The sequence below is a fragment of the Narcine bancroftii genome, chromosome 7 (assembly GCF_036971445.1).
Source record: "Narcine bancroftii isolate sNarBan1 chromosome 7, sNarBan1.hap1, whole genome shotgun sequence".
Classification (NCBI taxonomy): domain Eukaryota; kingdom Metazoa; phylum Chordata; class Chondrichthyes; order Torpediniformes; family Narcinidae; genus Narcine; species Narcine bancroftii.
In genome coordinates this window covers 135,136,955-135,158,613 of record NC_091475.1, presented here as the reverse complement: position 1 = coordinate 135,158,613, position 21,659 = coordinate 135,136,955, and the positions used below count along the sequence as shown (strand labels likewise).

Genomic DNA, 21,659 nt, shown 5'->3' with positions numbered 1-21,659 from the left:
GGTTGGCAATAGCAGATTTGGAAAATATATAACTGTAAGCAAGCAACATCTTGCTTGCATTCAAGTTTATAAATGACACATATCCTTTCAAGGCACAAAAAAAGGAAAAAGTCATCCAGCTGTAGCTAACAAGCAAATTAAAGATTGTATGAGATCAAAGGAAAATGCTTCAAACATCAAAAGGATTAGGAAGATTGAGGACTGGGAATATATCAGAGTGTGAAAAGGGGGACCACAAAATATTTCTGGAGAGGGGAATGTATGTTACGAGAGCAAGGTAGCAAGAAGCATCCAAACAGGCTTTACCCCAGTAAACATATAAAAAAAATTAAAAATAGTCGAGGTTAAAAGCTGGCCCCAAGGAGAGAAAAGTTATATTGGGAAGAGGGAAAGAAATTAAAATATTCCAAGAAGACAGTCCACAGAGAAGAACAGTGCCCCTTCAATGCCAATAGTCTCTCAACCACTGATGGAGAAACTGATGGAGGTTAAAATTTGTTTTTAAAAAAAAGTGTAGAAATTAATGGGGCTGGAAGTTGATGAATCCTTTGCACTTAATAATCTTTCTTTTAAAAATATTTTTATTGGGTTTAACATATAAATCCTACATACAAAGTCCTCTGAAAAAACAAATAACAGGTCATATCATATACATATCTCAAATTGAAAAACCTATCTGTATTTGTTTATTTAACAATATTTATTAAAAATAATTTTAAACTACATATACTAAAAGTAAACTACATTAAACTCTGGTCTAAACAAAGGGTAAATTCTGTCTAATTTAATGATATGACAACCATATTTAAACCCATATTTAACAAACTAATCTTAAAAAAAAAATCTGAAACTAAATCTAATCTTTCCCCTCCCTCTAATCAAGGTAACCTTGTAGAAAAAGATGCAAAGATATGGATCAATAGCGACCTTCAGAAACTAGACAGAGAATCACCAGAGCATCCAATCTTCTTAAATCTTCCAGTCATGATAGGATCTATGAATGGGCCCCACATCTTTTCAAATTGAAACTTCTATCTTTAATACTGGATGTAATTTTCTCCAAGGTTAAATAGCATGTAACCACTGTGTACGAGTAGGTGAAGAATCATCTTTCTATTTCAATAAGATTGCTCGTCTGCCTGTCAACATAATAAAAGCTAAAATTTATCCTGGTATGCAGGACAAAGATATATCCGCTTCATGAGGAAAATCAAACAAGGCAATTATAGTGCAAGGATCTATTTTGATCTCAAAAATCGTTGATAAAGTTTGGAAAATGGTTTTCCAAAAACTTCCTAAATTGGGGCACTCCCAAAGCATATGAATCAACGAAGCTTCAAAAATTTTACTCTTCTCGCATCTGTATAAAAATGAGATAATTTGAGTTTGAACATATGTATTCTATGTACCACCTCAAATTATAATAAACAATGCCTTGCACAAAATAAGGAATTATTAATCAAGTTGAGAGTAGAGTACCAATCTTCATCTGAAAATGTTATATTCAAATGTCGTTCCCAATCATTCTTAATCCCATCCATTGAGGCTGATCTTAAATCCAATAAGTCATTAAAAATAGATGATATTAATCCACCATGATTGAAATGCAAGTTAAAAAAATAGATCTAGAATATTAGAATTTGAGGAAAATTAGAATGTTTGGACTGAACAAAATGCATAACTTGGAAATATCTAAAAAAAATCTATTAGATTAAATTTAGCTGACAATTGTTCAAGAGGCAAAGTTATCGAAAAAAAAAACTTTATAACTTTTGAAACCTAATTATACCATTCCACAAAGCATACATCTAACACAGATGGTTGAAAAAGATGGTAATCTATAATGGGACTAACAAAAGAAAAACTTTTAAAACCAATTTTTTTTTCTCAATTAAGCTCATATTCTCAACCTTTTTTCTCATTATTGGATTATGTGTCAATTTAGAAAAGGAAAAGGGTAAAAGGGAACCTAAAATTGCCAAAGCACTTAATAATTTCACCTCAAGATTTTGGAATAAGATGGCTGTGGAGCTCATGAAAGTACTTGTCTTCCAAAGTTCCATAGTTTCTGAAACAGATTGGAAACTGTAAGAAAAGAAGGGAAGAAACCAGGGAACTGTATACTAATTAGTCTAATGTCAATATTGTAGAGAAATGTTGGATTGTATTATCAAGAAATGGTTATGGAAGAACAGTATCCAAGATTGTAGCAGGATCAACATGAACTGGGAAAAGTGAGCCAAGGTTTTCCACTTTGCTAGTTTAAACGTGAGCAGACTCGCACTGTCAATTGTAGGGGTTTAATGATGTGCTGATTAATTTACCAAATTTATTGCTGGGGTTTCAAGACCCAGCTCTTGGGTGAGTAATCATGCAAAAATAATTTTGTTGTATTACCTCTTTACATGTTGAATAGTTTAAAAGATGGTCATATAATTATATTACAACACAGAAATGGACCCTTTTGGCTCAATTTATCCGTGTCAATTCTGCTTAGAAATGCAATTCTGTTTGCCTGCATTAGGCACTTATTACTTTACTCCTTTACTATTCAAGTGACTGTCCAAACATCTTTTCAATGTTGTAATTGTATCTGTCTCCACCATGGTCTCTGACAGGACCACAAATAGTGCTTAAAGTGAGATGAAGGAAAGTGTGAGAAGACAAACGTTTGTACAGAAATACAGTAGCTAAGGAGAGAAGCCAAGCAACGTAAAGCAGTGACTGTAATGCTAATGTAGTACAAATTAGGGTAGATGTAATGCTGGGAACATTCAATATCTGTCAAAACACGTTTGAAGGTTAATGTAATCAGACTACATTTTAAGGATACATGCTTGTTTGTGGCCCACAACTTTAAGCTGCATATTAGAGAACTGCTCTCCAAATCCCTGGCAGTGGAGGCAATCAGTGGACATGGGCTGGGAAATTCCACTAGACAATTGAACTCAATGAAGCTGCATCAATAGATGCCTATTTCCTATTGTCCAAAAAGAAAACCCCAGTGCCAGCAATTACAGGAATAAATGCCACAAGGTCATTGTAAGATGGAGCCCAGTGCCATAAACTTCACAATTTAACTGGACACATCAAACCTAGTTTGTAAAATCTCTCCTTTTAATTTTACCATGATGATCAAGGTAGTATTCTGGTAAATCGATATTGTACCTCCCCCAGTCTTTACAAAGGAGTGGTATCCAGATCTGCTCACTGTGCCACATACAGTCTAACCATGGCTTTAGATATCAATATTAATCCTTTTGTTTCTGTATTCTAAATATAAATGCTAGCATTCAACTCTTTTTTTAAATTTTCTGTACTTCTAAACATTTAAAATGACAATGCTTTTAACTTTTCATCATGTCCACCAACCAAATCAAAATGAACAATCTCCATTTATCATAATTTTGTCCATTAACTAGATAGGTAGAAATTAAAGTTTTCAAATTACATTGGTGAAACTGTTGCCAGCTTGAATACATGGCCATCTAACCCATCGTCTAATGGCATTTATATGTATGACAGATGGTTGCAGCTTCAGCCATGTGAGACCCCACAAGAACCATCTTACCAAGTTCAGTGAATCAAGTATCTCTACTGTTCATTCAAATTCCGTCCAGATTAATTTTGAGAGTTTGAGCATGTAGTGTGGATCAATGGGAGACCCCATGAGACAAAGGTGAAGCTTCAATGAAGTAAAAGCGGTTGGGGCAGTGGAAATTGGGAAGGTTATATGCCTGATGACTCATTTGAGCTGGGGTGGGATTCAGTATTTGAGTCAGAGTGGGAAGCTTGAGCTTCTTCAGCATCTGTTAAATACACAAGACAGCAGGTCACACAGCCTCCAAAGGAGGTAAAGGTGTTTAACCAACATTTCAGGCCTGAGCCTTTCTTCAAGGTATTAGTAAAAAGTCTGCTCATACTTTGAAGAATGGCTCAGGCCCAAAATGTTGGTTACCTATCTTTACTTCCTATATATGCTGTGTGACCTGCTGGGTTCCTCCAGCATTTTAGTGCATTTACTTTGATAGCAGTGTCTGCAAACTTTTTGTTTCAGCATCTGTACTGTAGTTTTCATTCACACAGTTGATTATTAAGGGCATTTGGTCTTGTGTGATACTTATGAATCAAGTTACAAGTTTAGAACTGTTGGGAGAGATACTGAAAAGCAGCAACATACAAGAATTGTAATGTAAAGCTGCTCAAGCATTGGGAAGGGCTGAGAAAAATAGCTGTGATATGTATCCTATCACATCCATCTAAATATTTCTCCACTTCAGTAATAAAATATAACTAATTGATCATTGGTTTCCCCAAAATTGATATTTTAGTAAACGGACATTCACTTTGGTCTCGGTCTTTACCATCTGCACCCTGTTTTCAGGAAATGGCCTTGCGCAGTCAGCTGCCAACTATGGAACAAGATGGCAGTCCTCAAAATCAAGTTTCATCATCTGCAATACCACAAGATGCAAGGACAATGACAACCAACAGTTCAGATCCATTCCTTAATAGGTGAGTACTTGGTCTAAAATGCATTGCAAGCATGAACAGTACTGCTGTATAATAAATATGTTCTTGAAGACTGAAGTGATCATGGAATCTGAGACTTGTTCTTTTGGCTGTAATTTTCACTGGTGACAATTTGCTTGAGATTAATGAAAGCACACAGTTTCCAGCCCAATAGCTTTATAACTGTAATTACCTATTGATACCTCTGTACTGCTGAATGTTAGACTGCATTTGTGCTGCAGCTCTCTCTCACAGTGTACCTCACTGAGAGAGCTGCAGTTTTGTTCCATGAAAGAAAAATACACAGTGCAATTTCTGATTTAATACTTGACATTTGTGGAGTGACTTCTTTCACTTTGTTAACTTCAAAATTGAAATATTCCTTCATTACATGTATAAAGCAACAGTGGAAGTCAAAAACTTGCTACAGCTAAAGATAAGAATGTAAAAAAAAAGCCCTTGCCTCTTGTTTCCAGACACTATAACTTGAGGGACCCCACAGACTTTCCTGGCAACATATGCAACTAACAAATTGAAAAACAAATTTTGATGGAAGGTCATTGACCTCTGTGGATTCTGTCTGACCTGCTAAGTACCCACATAATGTTATGGTTTTATTGCCACCAAATTATTGATGTCTGTTCCAAATCATTAGTGGTTTGTAAATGCCAATGTTCTGACAATTTCCAACATAGTCTCAAAAACAAGTCTAATTTGAGATGGACGATTAGCTGGTATATTTTTAAATTCTTTTTGACATTTAAGATGCTTTTGTGATTGTTATTTTTGTGCAAATCTTACACTTATTGTATTCCATAATTTCTAATGTGCAGTCTTTGTTTAGATTATTTTCTCAATCCTTAGGAAAAGTTGTCTTTTAGCTTTGCTTCCAAGCAGGAAGGGAACAAAAATTGCACAGTATTTTTAGAACTGAAGTTTCCTACAAAAACTAAATCACATTGCAATAAAGAGCATTTGTTAAAAACCTAGGGGTGAACAATCAACATAATTTTGGATGTGTTGCAATCTGCATCTTTCTGGAATGAAACATTATACCATGTTCCTCACTTGATTAAATAGGATAGATAATATTTTCTTAATTGCAGGTTTTCTGAGATTTACCAATTTTCCATGATGCAGTACATGTACAACAAGTTGTCCAATTTCCAGATAGCTTACTAATGATGGTTAAACACAATTGTAAAATAAGTGGAGCATGCGAACACATGGTTTTAAAAAAAAAAAAATCAGACGCTAAAGCCTCTTGCTTAAAGCTACACAATGAAGACATTCTTGTTCAGCATTTCTACTTTCTGCTTACATATTTTATTTTCTGTTAATGAGCCTGGATTTAATCACCTTTTTTCCCCCCCAAAGACTTTGCTGATCAAAAGCTGAAATCAAGAGGATGTTGTTTTTGATGAGAGAACAAGGACCGTGTGTATAAAGACAACTTGTATAGACTGTTGTTGTATGCAAGTAGTTTCTTTCTCTTTTTCATCGATTGGTTTGTTTTTCCCTGTAGTGGTACGTACCATTCCAGGGAGGAGAGTACTGACAGTGGACTTGGCATGAGCAGCTATAGTGTACCCAGGACGCCTGATGATTTTCTTAACAGTGTTGAGGAAATGGACACAGGTCTGTTCAATTACAAAAAATATTTTTTTTTTTAAGTTGACAAAACATCTAGGACAAAATGGTTTAATTGGGATTGGGTTTGATGTGCAACATTTTCAATTGCCCCCGACATTGCTGGGTTCTTTCAGTGTGGTGCAGGAAGCAATTTTCTCCATGATCATTGATGTGGCCCAAAAACAACATAAGAGCCTCTCCCAGCACAAGTGACTGAATCTTCTGGCAAAACTGCTTTGTCAGCCAGTGAAACTTTGGCAGACCCAACCTCCCCCCACCCCACCCCCCTTTCTCCTCCCAGTCCTTGTCCTTTTCCCTAGCTAACAAGTATTCAAAGTTGTTAAAATAAAAGTTTGATCAAGTCAAATAAAATGCAACTGAGTTATCCCATTCTCTTGTTGGGCTCCTTGAACCTGATGCAGATTTGTATTAACTCAGCCCAAACGGTCATAAAACTATCACTCAATTGGAGGATTCAATGAATGGATTTATCTGCCAGCAGGTCCAACTTTATTAAAAATTTGATTCCATTGATTCAATTTCTTCAATAAATGACTCCACGCTCTCTTACTGACTGTTAATGAAAGTGATTTTTCTGAGAATAAATGTCTGATTTACCAAGCCATAATATTACAAAGTGTCCTTTAATCGATCTTGTCCATGGTAACAGTTTGTACATCACACTGCACTCAAGTCTGCAAAGAGAATAGTTTCTCCCCCTATTTGTTCTTCTGTTGCCCATGTTAGAAAATATAAATGAGGGCTATTGGATATTGACATCTATAATACTTTTCATGGTCAAACCTGGCTGGGAACACTGTACAATCAAACAGAGTGCTTCAGGGAAAGTAAGAATATTTTGGTGAGAAGGAATATACTTATTAAAGTCCAGCAGCTTTTTAATTGTTGAATTTTAATATAATATGTAATGTTTGTTCATTTGGAGTACAGTAAAATCCCCATTATCCAGCACTTATGGGGAATGTGGATGCTGGAAATGGGAATTTTCCGGTTGACAGAGACACACTCTTTCTGTGCCTAATACACCTACATTAGAAATACTTCATTTGGAAAAAAAAGTGCAAAATGTAAAGTAATTTGGAAAAAAAAAGTGTTGTCATCTTTAATTATGTATAGTTCATTTTATCAAGTAATTATCATAAATTACAACAGTTGAATTTGAATCCCAGTCACTGACACTGTAACAATGTTGCTCAAGCCATTACGCTCACCATGCAGATGTCATAATTTACCCCCCTCCCCAAGTTTACAGATAAAGCTTACTAATATACCTAATACTAATAAAGATATAGACAAGGGTGGGGGACATCCTTTTACCATGCGTGGGCCAGATGGTGAGTCAGTGGTTGAACAGTGGGCTGCACTGATTTTATGGTGGCGGCACTGGATGGAGGGAGTAAGGGCGGCAGCGCTGGATGGAGGGGGCACAGGTCTTAGGTTGCCCACCCCTGATATAGACTTATGAGGCAGGGATAGGGAGACACTTTGAGAGAATTGCCCCAGCTGTAAGCAGCATTGACCAGCACTTCATCCTGGTTTCCTGGTCAGGCCCTCGGCACACCTTCCTTGCACTGACAGTCCAGCTCTCCTCCATGCAAGTGTCGGGGTCAGGCCCTCAGTGCAACCTGACACATCTCCACACCAGTATGCCAGTCAGGCCCTTAGCGCAACTTCCTTTAAATTCAAGCCCCTTTTGTGAGTGGCTGTGACAGCATTGCACTAACCACTGCATTAACTGTGTCACTGTCAATTTAATTAACTCCTCTCCCACAAGTTTACAGATAAAGCCTTGCTACTATACTTAATATATTAATAAAGACTTGTTAGGCAGGGGTGGGGAGAAACTTTGGGAGAGTTATCCCAGCAGTGAGCAACATCAATGGGCTCTTTATCGTGGGTGCTGCCATTTTATTCAAACACAACTTTATTCAAACAGCTGCTGTGCGCAGGGCACTCCACTGGCTGAATGCTTGCTCCCAAGGAGTTGTGTGTTGCTTCAGAGAACATTTACAATTTTTAACTTTTATTTAAAACTTTATTTTTTATTTCTTTTAATGCTTTAATTGATTATCTCAATCTTTTTGCCGGTTGATTGAATGCCAGATAATGGGGGATTTTACTGTAGTTTTGTTTTTTTTGTATATCCAGGTGAAAACCTTGGCTCAAATAATATAAATTCACAGCAGAACCGTTTTCCAGACTACTTGGAAACTATTCCAGGAACCAACGTGGACCTTGGCACTCTGGAGGAAGACAGCATGAATGTGGAAGGCGAGGAATTAATGCCAAGCCTGCAAGAGGCATTAAGCTCCGACTTTCTTAATGATATGGAATCTGTCCTTGCTGCCACAAAGATAGATAAAGAGAGCTTTCTGACTTGGCTATAGGACTGTTAATCCCATGAACTATGTTTAATTCTGTGAAGGAAATGAGAAAATAGGCATTTATATAACTTGATTGGGACTTCAATTAAATCTGTCTCCTCTGATGCAAGATTGGATAATCTGCGAATATTTGGAAAGGATTTTGCCATTTGGTATTTCACATATTTTTGAAATAGTATTTAGTAAATGCTATCTACCATTTTTACATTGAAGAGCTTGAATTTATGTCCAACTGTACACTTTTTGATCTAATTTGTACCACTGGACGATATATGTATAATTTTTGTTTGATCAATGTTTTGTTATCAAATTAGTTTTGAGACCTGATAAACTTCAATGTTTAAATCAAGCAACATTAATCTTTTAATTAGGTTATTTCTACATTATCAGGTTTATTTATCAGCCTGCTGAAACCATCAGCAGAGAATCCATTGCCAGATACTCCATTTGCCTCGTTTCTTCAAAGCTGAATCATCTTGAATCCGAATATGGACATTTTCACAGTAAACGCCACAATATTGTATTTGCTTTTGTCTTTGAGCTACTAGGAGATAAATTACAAACAATTGTATAATTAATTCGGGGAGTTTGGTGGTTACAAAGTGGACACTCAGCTGTTAGTTTTATTTGGTTTTATTTAAAGTTGTTTTTAAATACATGATTTTACAGAATACATTTTCAGTAATGTCTGTCAAAATTATTTCAGGTATGTTTGAAAGTCGGGGTTTTCTGCAGTTAATGAACAAAAGTTACTTTTTACACCAAATGACTTGGGATATGACAAATATAAAGAAATGCTGTTTATATAGATGCTTAAAGGAAGAAAAGCCCTTTAACTTGTAGATTGTAGAACGATTGAATGGCTGTTTTGTTATGTGTTAGATTGTTAGCAAAACAGATAGAATGTTGAGCCTTGTAACCAGTAGTGAATCATTATGGAAGTTGATGGTTATAAGAAATTCTGTAAAATAGATTTAAGAATTGTAACATATCAGCAGAAGCTTTGTGATCAGAAAATCTCCAAAAAGTATTCTGATTAAGACTGAAGTTCATGAGAGCAATTTTTGGGCAACATAATTCAATTTCCCATTAGGAACTATTGAATACTTTATTCCCCTTTTCCACTGATCTGGAAGGATTGAATTATTGTACAGACTTGTATTGATTAATTCTAACCAAGATCAATCTAAAATTTAAAATGAACCTACCAGTGCCATTTTGCTGATCTCTGTAAACAGCCTTCCTTACTTATGGAAACTTTTGGGTTAGAGACATTTCTCCAGAACCCTTGCATGAACTGGGGAGTGTCTGTACTTTAAATGAAAGTTCTGCTCAGAGGAAGATGATGGGGGTCAAATTTTGTTGTCTTGATTTTCTGTGGATTTAAGAGTTTCAACCTGTATTTAGATTTTTACTTTTAAGACACTGTGGCTTGTGTGAGTATATAGGTACTGAGAGAGAACCCTGAAAATCATTTTAAATTTAAATGTGCTTAATAATCTAGTTTTCCATTTTCTTGGCCTATCCTCAGTGCTGAATTTGGAAATTCAGATTTTTAAAAAAATAATGCATATTTAACAAATTTGCTTATTGTACTTAAAATAGTTGCCCTAAAATTTTATTCCTCGTCGGTTGCAATAGAGTATATTGCATCATCACATCAGCATGTCATACAAAGATCGTGATGTTGAAATTCTAATTAATTCTTTCTTACAGATTGAATTTCTAGCAAGTTGTTTCTGGAGCATGATTTTAAAGTTTTGTACTGAAGGTCTTAAGCAGTGTATTTATTAAATGGGCTACATTCCAAGGCTCCTTAATTGAGTCCCACTTCTTTCGTACCTGAGCTTCCATTCAACAAGTATCCAATTTTATAGAAATTGGACAAAGCATGTTCAAACATGTTATTGAACGACTTGTAGTCTGGGATGAACAGAAAAATTCAATTCAGCCACCTTTTTAATGAATTAATGTAGATTCCTACTCAGTTTGACAAAGTAGTACTAATTTGAGCAATTTCCTTTTGAAGGAATAAAACCAAGTCATGAAGAAGATCAATGTTCCTTTCTTACAAGAGGAGGTTATTCTGATGTATGTCAGTGTATATTTAATGGTAGCTGATGAACTTTTATCTTTTACAAAGCAAGCTATAGAGAAAAAAGTCATTCCTTATATGATCATGTATAGATAGTTAAGAAAACTTGTAATTTTTATGGATTGGTGATCTATATTATTCAACTGGAGGAGATGAGAGCCAATCAGTGTTGAAACTAAAGCAATGCAACAAAGTTTTAAATTTGCTAAATATTCCATATGCTCATCTGAGTAAGTGTACAGATCTTTTGCACATGCATAATTAAATCTTTTTGAACAAGGCCTAAATATCTTTAAAGAGCCACATTTATGCTTGGCCTGCATAGAACACCACCATTTCTGTCCTGTGACAGTTGTTAGACATGTAAAAAAGTATATATTTTTTTCTATCAAAAATACCAATAAATGTACACACTTCAATTTATATTCTGAAATGCTGATTTTTTTTGTCACAGATGTACTGGCATGCCAGTACATAGAGGCGTATTGCATTTATTTCTGTATGTAATACTTTCCAATGTTTCATGATGATACGTGTGGTATAAAATATATTCTTTGAAGCAAAGAATTGTTTGTCCTTTGCATATTTCTTTGCATTCCATATTGACCCTCCCAAAACATGCATGTTCATTTTTACAGAAAGCAAACTTAATGTTATTCTGCCATTACTACAGTGATTCCGCTGGAATTTGTTCATATTGCATTTACTCGTAACTGCTCAATCGGTCTATCTCAGATGCTGCTTTGTTACAATTTAGAATAATTATTTTCCCATCTTCTACCCTCGAGATATTGACATTTAATTTGAGAACATCAAGTATAGTCACACTTCACATTAGTTTAACTAGGTAAAGACTAAAAACCAAATGGAGTGTCTCTCCATTTTATTTCAGTTTTGTCTCTGAATTGTGGTTGCAAGACCAACACTGGTTCACCATGAGTTTGCCAGTACTTTTATTTAAACCAAATGTTAAAATGAATGTATAAAATTATTGTTTTAAGAAAATAAGAAATGGAAGCAGAGGTGAAGGAAATGGGGCCTTGAACCACCTCCATCAATAAGTGAACTGACTGTACATCCAATTAAATTTCATGTTTTCTCCCCACACATCAATTTGCTTAATATCAATATACTTCATCTTGACTCTGCATCTAAAGACCATTGTGTTAGAAAATTGCAAAGGTCTAAAACTTTAAAATGTCTCCATCTGCCATAAATGATAGACTCCTTGTTCAGAGACTATTTTCCCCATGTTCTGGACTCTGGCAAGAAGTACTTTTTCACCATCTGCTCCCAATAAGATGTTCCTTGTGTTTGTAAGCTAGTGAATGTAAAGCGATCCTTTTTTGGTTATCCCTTAAACCCTAGAATCAATCACTGGAAGAGCTGCAAGTTTCTCAATGATTTTGAACAATTATCCTCATTTAAGAATTCATTTATTAAGGCATGCCCATTAATAAATAAAGTCCCTTATGGGTTGTGGGATTTTGATAGGGCAATATGTCATATTTATCAACCACAATACTCCAAAACTAAGAATATTCCTGTGATATGCCAGTGGAAGGTAGGGCACTGAGGAGTGTGGTAGAACAGGGCGATCTGTAAACACACCTTTACAGTCCCAGCAATTGAGACTGGGGTTCAAATCCAGTACTATCTACGTTCTCCCCGTGTCTGTGTGGATTTTCCCTGGGGGCTCTGGTTTCCTCCCACCATTCAAAATGTACCTTGTGTAGGGTAATTGGGTGACACTGACTTGTGAGCCAAAATGGCCTATTACTTTGCTGTATATCTAAATAAATTTTTTTAAAAACATGCATAATTCCCTGAAAGTGGTGTCACAGGTAGATAAGGGTCACAAAGAGAGCTTTTAGCACATTGGCCTTCAAAAATCAAAATATTCAGTATAGGATTTGGGATGTTAGTGTGGTTCATCAAGACATTGGTGAGGCCATATTTGGAGAATTATGTATAGTTTTGGTTGCTTTTCTACAGAAAGGACATCAATAAGATTGAAAGAGTGCAGAGGAGTTTAACAAGGATGTCAGGGCTTGTTAAACAGTTTAGGACCATGGTTCTCAATGTTTTTTTTTTGCACATACCACCTTACATAATTCCTTACTAACCACAAAGGACCCGTGGCATCCTATGATGGTGAGTGGGGGGAAAGAAAGGTTAGGACTATTCCCTGGTGCATGGAAGAATGAAGGATTTAACGGGTATACAAGATTATGAAGGGTAGAGCAAGCAGGCATTTTTCTATTGAAAAAACTAGAGGATGTGGGTTATGGGTGAAAAAGAAAAAAAAAGGATCATTATAGAAGAGTGGTGGAAGCATGGAACGAGCTGTCAGCTGAATTGGTAAAAGCTCGATTTCGGACATTTAATATTTGGATGTGAGGGGTATGATTTGGGTGCAAGTCAGTAGGATGAGGTGGAAAAGTAGTTTGGCACGGTGTAGAAGGGCTGAAGTGCCTGTTTCAGTACTGTCATGTTTTCTGGTTCAACGATTAAGTGTTGGAGAAATGTACATCACACATTCTCCATTCTTTCACTCAAAATATGCTTATTTTTAACAGTTTTGGTTGGCAGTATCCATCTAATCCATTTATGCCACTATTGTTTTCTATGTGCACCATGTATTGAACTCATCACAATCATCCTAAGCCTTGTACATCCAACAAGGGTATTCTAAATTGGTGAACAATTTTCACTTTTTTTTTGTTCAGGATCAAAATATTTTGCAGTAGAATGGATCAACAATGGTTGAAATATTTTGGTGTTATTTAGTTGGCCAATAGGAAATGCACCAGTGCTTTACCAGTGGTTCCTTATTTAAATTTGCTAAAATACTTGTATCCTTTATATATGGGGCGGGGGGGGGGTGGTGGTGGGGGTGAATGAAACTAGAACAAGAGAGTGATTTCCCATTATATGTAGCCTCTACATTCGTTTTATATTTCCCTATCTTGTCCATGAAACTCAAGTTTAATGTTTCAGGTCTCTAATTGAAAATGCTCGCAGATCTCTGCAAAAATTCTTGGCACTTCTGACAATCTTGACACCATGTTGCATTATGTTCCTGCTTCCCATCAATAGCCAACACTGGATGGAAGGAAGAATTTTAACCACTGAGAAATGGTGTTGATGGAAAAATACAAATATAGATGCCACTGCAATGTTAAAATCCCAAGTTCTCAGTAACATCCAGAATGACGTTTGGTGCTTTCTCTGGAATGAGAATTAAGTGGATTTCAACCCATTTTTAGATTATTTGAATTGAGTGTGTTTAGCCAGGTCTGTGGTGAAACTTGCTGGAGGATAACTGACACTTCATTGTTTGTTTTTTAATTGTCAAATGTAGGCTGTTGAGTTTACAATTAGAAAACCTCCAGGTCAAAATATATCAAATACAAACACTTTCCATCAATGTGGAGTTGGTGTGCACAAGCTTTATGCAGATATGCTAGATTCCAAGGAAATTTATCATAACCAAATTCTAGAAAGACCATCAAAAGGATGGGCAGGTTATAAAAAAGCAAAATTGTGGTAATTTATAAAAGGCACTATTGATATTACGAGAATATAGATCACATCACATGCACCTTTAAGCAACTCTATACAAATTAATCACATGAATAATGTGTTTAAGGATTATTTTAATGCACATCGTTTGGTGCATGGAGGACATTGCTCTAATCCAAGGGAAGGACGCTGAGTGGGAAGAGTCGGCTGGTCCTTGAGTCTGGGACAACTGTGAAACTTTGGGAATAACTGAGTTAGTGGTTGGTCAATTGCGACTTGCTGAGGACATCTGGAGGTGCAGAATCCTCAATTTTCTCAACATTACAATTTAGAGAGCACCTTGGTCGTACTTTTTCCCTGCAGCAGTCTTACTTTCCAAACCACCTTATAGTGAGGAATACTGTATTGTTGCAATTATGCCCTTCAAAGTTGATCCATGGAATAGGAGGTGTTCCAAAAAAATGGAGGAATGGTGCAATGAAACAGGAATGATCACTTCCAAAAAACAGAAATCTCTTCAGGAATTTAGCAGGTTGTGCAGCATCGATGGGAGTGGTTTGTTGACATTTCAGATAGAGACCTTATTTTGTCTTCAAGTATGACTACTGGATGTGTCTTTAAACAAGTCCTCAATAGGTTGTGAATGTGCTTCAGTTGTTTGGATTTGCTCTCATTTGTCATTGGGTAGTGAAGGTCCTCAGAATAACAATGGTAAAAAAGCTTAATAATGTAAATATGGCAGATATTGAGGATGAGTGATGTGACCATATACCTGTATATGGTACTGATGAGCAGAGGAATACTGAGGGAGATTCAGCAACAGCATTCTGAGTTGTAAGAATCATTCTCTTGTTCTTTCACAGTAACTGATTAGGTACACTGAGAACATGTTGGTCTCTTCCTCCGGGACACATACATCACAAGTAATGGACACCACCCATTTGTGATTTCCCCCAGTGAGGCGACAGTTGACTTGGGTTGCTGCTGTGGTGGGGGACGCCACCCAAAGAATAACTTCTTACCTATCATCAAACAGAACTTGTTTACAGGGACATGTCTTTCAATGGTTTCAAACTGTTCTATTTCTATTCTCACCACAGATATCTCCAAGCTGCTCCTCGGCAAACTGCTCTTTCAGCACCTGGTCCGGGAGATCACTAAGGGCATCCAGAAAGACCTGCTCGGCATCCTGGAGCTGCCGGGACCCAGACTTTCTTGGTGAGGCTCTGAGATCTGTGCGCTGTCCTCACTACGCCATTCATCGTGCCCCCAGGCCCACAGGGGGAGCGCCGGACCCCAAACCTTGCCTCAGGCCAACAAATTCTCCATTCTCTCTGAGTGCTTTGGTTCTGATTCTCACCTTCAAGATGTAATTGAGTGTGGGAGAATCACAGTTGTGTATTCTAGGCTTAGAAATACTCTAGCTCACACAAATGTGATGTTTCATTCATTCTTTATTACTAATCTAAAATGGTTCCCTGCAGCACACAATCCATATACGTGATGATATATGCATAAAGGTATATACTGTAAGGTAAAACATCATGAGATGGGAATGTGTAGGGAGTTACCCTGTACAGGGCAGTAACAAGAAGGGGAGGTGTCCTTGTACTCCTGTTAGGTAAAACATCATGAGATGGGAATGTACAGGGCTGTAACAAGATGTGAATGCATCCTTGTACTTACAAGATAAGAGAGACATTGATGGATTGAGAGGCAGGAAGCTAGCAGGGAAAGGATAGCAACAGTTTTAGTCATTGGACAAGTAATGATATGATGATGTTCTAAGCATGTATCCAAGGGTATAAAAAATCACCATTTTGCTGATAACGGCAGAATGCATTCTCCGACTAACATGTTTAGTCGCAAGTGTTACAATCCGGTAATAAAGAACAAAGAACCCTGATTTCGACTCAGTCTGGTGTTTGTCTCACTCATTCATGAACAAAGCAGACCTAACAATTTGGTGACCCCGACGTGATGGGTGAGTGAACACTGGACGACGGTTTCTGTTTTTTCTGACAATCATCTCAGCCGGCTGATAAAAAGGTCCAGAGAAGCCTGTTTTAACAAAATTCTCTTTTTTTTAAAAAAATCTTTATGATTGTCAGTAAGAACTGGAGATCGGACAAATTAGACGACCACAATTGAAGGTCGCATGCCAGGATTGTAACACGTAAGTGATTACAGACAAGATAAAAGTCCTAAGGTGTTTGAATGACATTTATTAAGTGCTTCGCAAGAAACTACTAGAGTTTAAAAGTCTTTATTGTGTCGTTGCAAAGTCCAATAGAGTGAGAGGGTGGTCTATAAACAATTGAGGACCTGAGTTTTCTGCCCTAAACTGGTTATTAAGAGGAGAAATCTCCCACGTGAAGGTTGGGCTTTGAAAGAAAACAAAGGTTCAGGCTTATTGGCCTCAATTGTATCTGAGAGACTGACTTATAAATGTCCGGTAGGTATGATAATGTCTGTACACTTGAGAAGTTAAGAATTTATTTCCCCAATTCGCCGTGGTGGAATACCACAGCAGACACTAGAGACCTTGAGACAACAAAAAAAGTACTCAGGGACGCCTGCCTGGTGAACAAGAACGACGACAGAAGGCTGCGACAGCTGTGTCCGGATCAGGTAGGAGATATTAATGAAAAAGTTGACAAACTCCTAAGAGACACCCAGTTTATTCGAAATACTTTTGATAAGTTAAATGAGGGTATTCCCAACATCACCAAGGAGATAAAGTTACGTAAATTCATAGATTGGTACAGGGAAACAGGACAAAAGTATAGCCCAAATATTTGGTTTTCTAGTTGTAATTTAACTTTCAGACCCCTTTGGGAAAACAGAGAGTGGAAAACGAGCAATCAGAGTATACAGGACAGTCTGAAGTCAATTGGAGGACAAGACTTAGACTGTTCCTTTAAAAGATATTAGTCATCCAGCTTGCAAGGAGACATTTTTAAAAGCAATTTTCGTTGACATAGATCCCCTAAACGGACAAAAACCTAAATTAAAACAGGCATTAGAAAGCGGTCCCGCAGCTATGGCTGTACAGTTGCCTGCTAAGACTTTTGACCAAGTTATTAAGGAAATTAATCAGGAATTAGAGGAGCGAAATACCAGTAATGCGGCATTGAAAAAACAAAAAATGCTCCGAAAATGTGTAGACCGCTGGAGGAAGAGGGGTTGGTTACCCGGGGGCACTGAGATGTTCCTGACAGGTGAGAAAAAAAAAAAATTAAAACGTAGAGGCTTAGATAAGCTGGAAGAAACAAAACACAGAAGGGAAAGGAAAAGTGCCTGTTTCCAGTTTCCAGCCACGAAGTGTCCGGGTTTGCTCTCTCCCTCCCTCCTTTCACCCTCCCCCTCTCTCTTCTCTCCCCCCCTCTCTCTTCTCTCCCCCTCTCTCTCTTCTCCCCCCCCTCCTCTCTCACCCACTCCCCCTCCCAATCCCAATCTGTGGCGGTGCTGCCCTGAAATCCCCAGGTTGGGCAGGGCAGAGAAATACAATTTGGTTTTAATTTTGTGCCCACAATTCCAGCTCCGCATCAAATGGGATCCTGTTTTATCCTCTCTCCCTCCCTTTTTCCCGCACCCCCACCATTGCGGGATCAGGGCAGACATTGTGGGCTGACGTGTAGCTCACTCGAGGTGGGAGGGAAGGAAGGAGTGATAGTTCCCAGTGGTGGGAGACCCAATCTGATCCAGACCAGTGATCACAGGATGAGAACCTTTTAAAACCTTTGAAACGAAAGTGTTAATCTGAAGACTTTTCTCCCAGTGGGGCCAGTGCAAGGCATTTTCTCTCTCTATCTCTTGTGCTCTGTGTATCTGCCTCTCTATCTCTTTCTCTCGCTATGCTCTCTCTCTCTCTCTCTCTCTCTCTCTCTCTCTCTCTCTCTCTCTCTCTCTCTCTGACACCCCAGATGGGATCCTGGAGTCACGTCCCTTATATCCAGATATTGAGACACTGGGGTGTGACAAGAACCTCGGGAATAGGGACACATCAGACGAGGTACAGGCCCCTTTAATAAAAATAGAAGGGGGAGTAATAGATGTAGAGACCCCTCTGGAGTCCAAGAAAATAGAAAAGGAGTTAGAGATACAGAAATGGAACATGAAAAAGGTTCAGGATAACATTAAAAACTTAAACAGAGATATTAATGTGCTGGGGCAGATCAGTGAGGATCAAAAAGAATTAATGGTAGGTGTATTGAAGGAAGTGGAAAAGATAACTACAACACTGTCAGGAGAAATTAAAGCTGAAGGAATGGTAATAGGAGTAAAGGACGAAAAGTGTAGTACAGATGAGGAAACGAGGTACGATCCACCATGGGAGGAAAGTAAAAGGAAAAGACTCGGGAGGGAGAAAAATAGACATGCCTACCTGGACATAGTTAGGACAAAAGAGAAAGATGTGAAACAACTAAACTATGGCCGAAAAGATTATCTTAGAGATGAACGTGACCAATATACCTTTGACCCTGAGACATTGGAAGCTGATAGGGACAGTGACAGTGACGAAGAAGAGTCAGAACAAGGTGGGATAAATAAATGCATGCCAAGAGTAAAGAAGGAGCAGAAATCCCCAAAATTGAGATATCAATGCCCATTACTGATCACGGGACGGGGAACTCAAAAATATGTACCCTGGTCACGAATGGACTTAGAGAGTTTAATGAAAAAACTACCTCCGTTGAGTAATGGGGCTAGTCCATGGATTTCTTGTTTTGAGCGAGAAACCTGCCAAGAACAATTAGCACTCGCAGATGTCAGAACTATCATGATAAAATTAAAGGCAGAAGGGGCCCTGAAGCAAATAGAGAAAATTGTAAGAAGCAGTAAATTGGGGGATGAAATAGAATTCAACCCACTTCGGAATAAATTTTGGGAAGCACTTAGAGAAACATTTCCTACACCCTATAGTTTGGATGCCTTGGTAACCCTTCAACTAAAGAAAGGAGAGACTGCACACGAGTATTTCACTCGAGCATGGGACTTATGGGAAACAGGGACTGGAGAAAGACCCGACCACAGCCCCTTAGGAAGGGCTCACTTTCGTAATGGGATAATAAACGGACTACCTGCTACGGTTCAAGCAAAATTAAGGGACATTGTGGGATTAGAGACAATGTCAGAGGATTTGTGGAAAACTCACCTGACACATGCAATCAAACGACATCGTCAATCAGAGCATGCTAAGTCAGAAAGTGCGTCCCAGAAGGAGGTGGACAAAACAACCGATAAATTGGTGAGAGCCATAGAACATATAGGGGTTAAATTAGCGGCCCAACAGATAGTCCCACAGGTCATGGGGCCAGTGATAAATCCGGGACCGCAAGTAAGAAATGGTTGGGAAAGACAGCTAGGTACAATGTATAGAGGGGAACATGCAGTATGCTGGTACTGCCAAAATCCTGGACACTACCAGCGGAACTGTCCGGAGGCTGGGAGAGCAAGGGGAAAAAGATTACCCTCTATTAGAGGCTATCGGGGAAGAGGAGGAAACTTAAGAGGACAAGCAAGGGGTAGGCGTGGACACATTGATGGGCCCCAGAGAATCGGGGGGTGGCAGAGTGATCAACAAGTCCAGGCACCTCAGTGTAATGACTATATTGAGGAAGGTGCTGAATTTGATTATTGAAGGTGCCCTGGAGAATCAAAAATCACGCCTCCCTGGGAGCCACCAAAATTTGGGGGACGGTAAATGGAGAAAAAATTGAATTTATGGTTGACACAGGGGCAGCAGTTACGACAGTGATTAAAAAACCCCCAGGGAGCACATTTTCGGGCAAAACATTATCTACAATAGGATTCTCCGGGATAAGGGAAACACAGCCCTATACAGATAACATCGACATGACATTTGGACGACAAAGGGTTAAAACGCCTGTCCTGGTTGTGCCAAGTTGCCCCATTAATTTATTAGCAAGGGACATTCTTACCAAACTAGGAATAACCATACAATGTTCTGAGAAGGGCCTTCGGTTAACATACCCAGGGGATACAATAAGAAGGGGAGGACAGTTTATAGTAATGACCCCATCTAACGCTTCAGAAGACTCTGTGGAGGTTAGTATTTTCTGGAGTCGGCTACTGTATGATGAACCAGGCCCAGGGCTGATTAAACAGTTTTTTGAGTGGAGGGCCAGTATTCCTCGGTATGGGGATTACCATTATCCACTAGATCCTATGCATGTTACATTAAACTACACCATCCACGCGGACCAGGAATATGAGGAGAGGTGGGACTCTCTAAAAGAAGGGAAGACAGAAACGATACATTGTCCATTTATCTTTGTAGGTAAGGAGGGAATAGCTGCTATGGTTGTCATGACAGAAGAACAAATGGAGTGGTTCTGCTTAGGAATAGAAAGTGTGCCTCATGTGACCTTGGGTATTGACAAAGATCATCACGCTCGACAGCTGGGTCCGATGGTAAAGGAAGCGATAGGGTGTGAATACAGGCAGACAGAAATCCCGGGATATTCCACCCCGGAGGGAGGAAAATTTGTCAGACTGAATATTGAAGCATGGGACCAGGTAGTGAATGAGAAAGTAGAAAGAGACCGAGCCATAGAAGGAGAAAATATTGATCACAGAGACTCAGACAAATATCTTTCTAATCTGAGTCCACATATATGGACAACGGGGCCCTATGATGTGGGAGTAATAAAAGGAGAGGTATTTCTAGAATTGGCCAACCCCGGGCAGAAACCAATACGGAGAAAACAATACCGCTTGTCGCCCAGTCAGGAGGAGGGTATTAAAGGAACGATAGAAGGGTTAATGGAGTCAGGGGTTTTAAGGGCGGCACCTGACAGTATGTGGAACACGCCCATCATGCCTGTTCCCAAACAGGGTAGAAAAGACTGGAGGATGGTACACGACCTCCGGGAGATTAACTTGGCTACCAAGACCATCGAGAGACCAGTCCCAGACCCATATGTAGCACTTAGGGCTCTGAGTCCGGAGCACGAATACTATACTGTCATTGATCTGGCAAACGCATTCTTCTGCTTGAATTTAGCTGAGGAATGGCAAGACTGGTTAACTTTCACTTACCAAGCACATCGGTACACATACACTAGATCACCTCAGGGTTATAAGGACAGTCCAGGACTGTTCAATCAGGCCCTTAGCGAAATCCTAATGAAATTAAAGCTCCCGGAAGATGTTACACTGATTCAGTATGTAGACGACCTACTATTAGCAGGGAAAACGCCACATGGGTGCCTGACAGGGCAGCCAAACAGGTTACTGGTTATCATGAACATATACAGGGGATGATTTTGAGGTCCCATAACAAAAAAAATGAATCTGAAACTAAGGAGACTTGTAGCAGATTGAATGACTACACAGATGAGTTTTGTGGAGGAAGAGTGCTGTACAACTGGCTCCCCGCTAACTGGGATGGTCGGTGTGCTCTAGTAACCCTTAATGCGCCAGTGCTGATTGTCAAAAGGCAGGAGGGAGACGAGGATTCCCTA

General features: G+C 38.6%; 1 protein-coding gene across 5 annotated transcripts in view; it reads left to right on the top strand.

Moving 5' to 3' along the window:
- yap1 (Yes1 associated transcriptional regulator) overlaps nucleotides 1-11,199 on the top strand; it is a 149,477-nt gene extending 138,278 nt beyond the window's left edge. For all 5 annotated transcript variants that reach the window (XM_069890717.1, XM_069890720.1, XM_069890719.1 and 2 more), the window contains 3 exons: nucleotides 4,385-4,515; nucleotides 6,038-6,150; nucleotides 8,314-11,199. In XM_069890717.1, coding sequence (XP_069746818.1) covers nucleotides 4,385-4,515; nucleotides 6,038-6,150; nucleotides 8,314-8,552 — 483 coding nt within the window. In that variant the 3' untranslated portion in view covers nucleotides 8,553-11,199. The remainder of the gene's footprint in view (nucleotides 1-4,384; nucleotides 4,516-6,037; nucleotides 6,151-8,313) is intronic.
- Nucleotides 11,200-21,659: the final 10,460 nt, after the last annotated feature.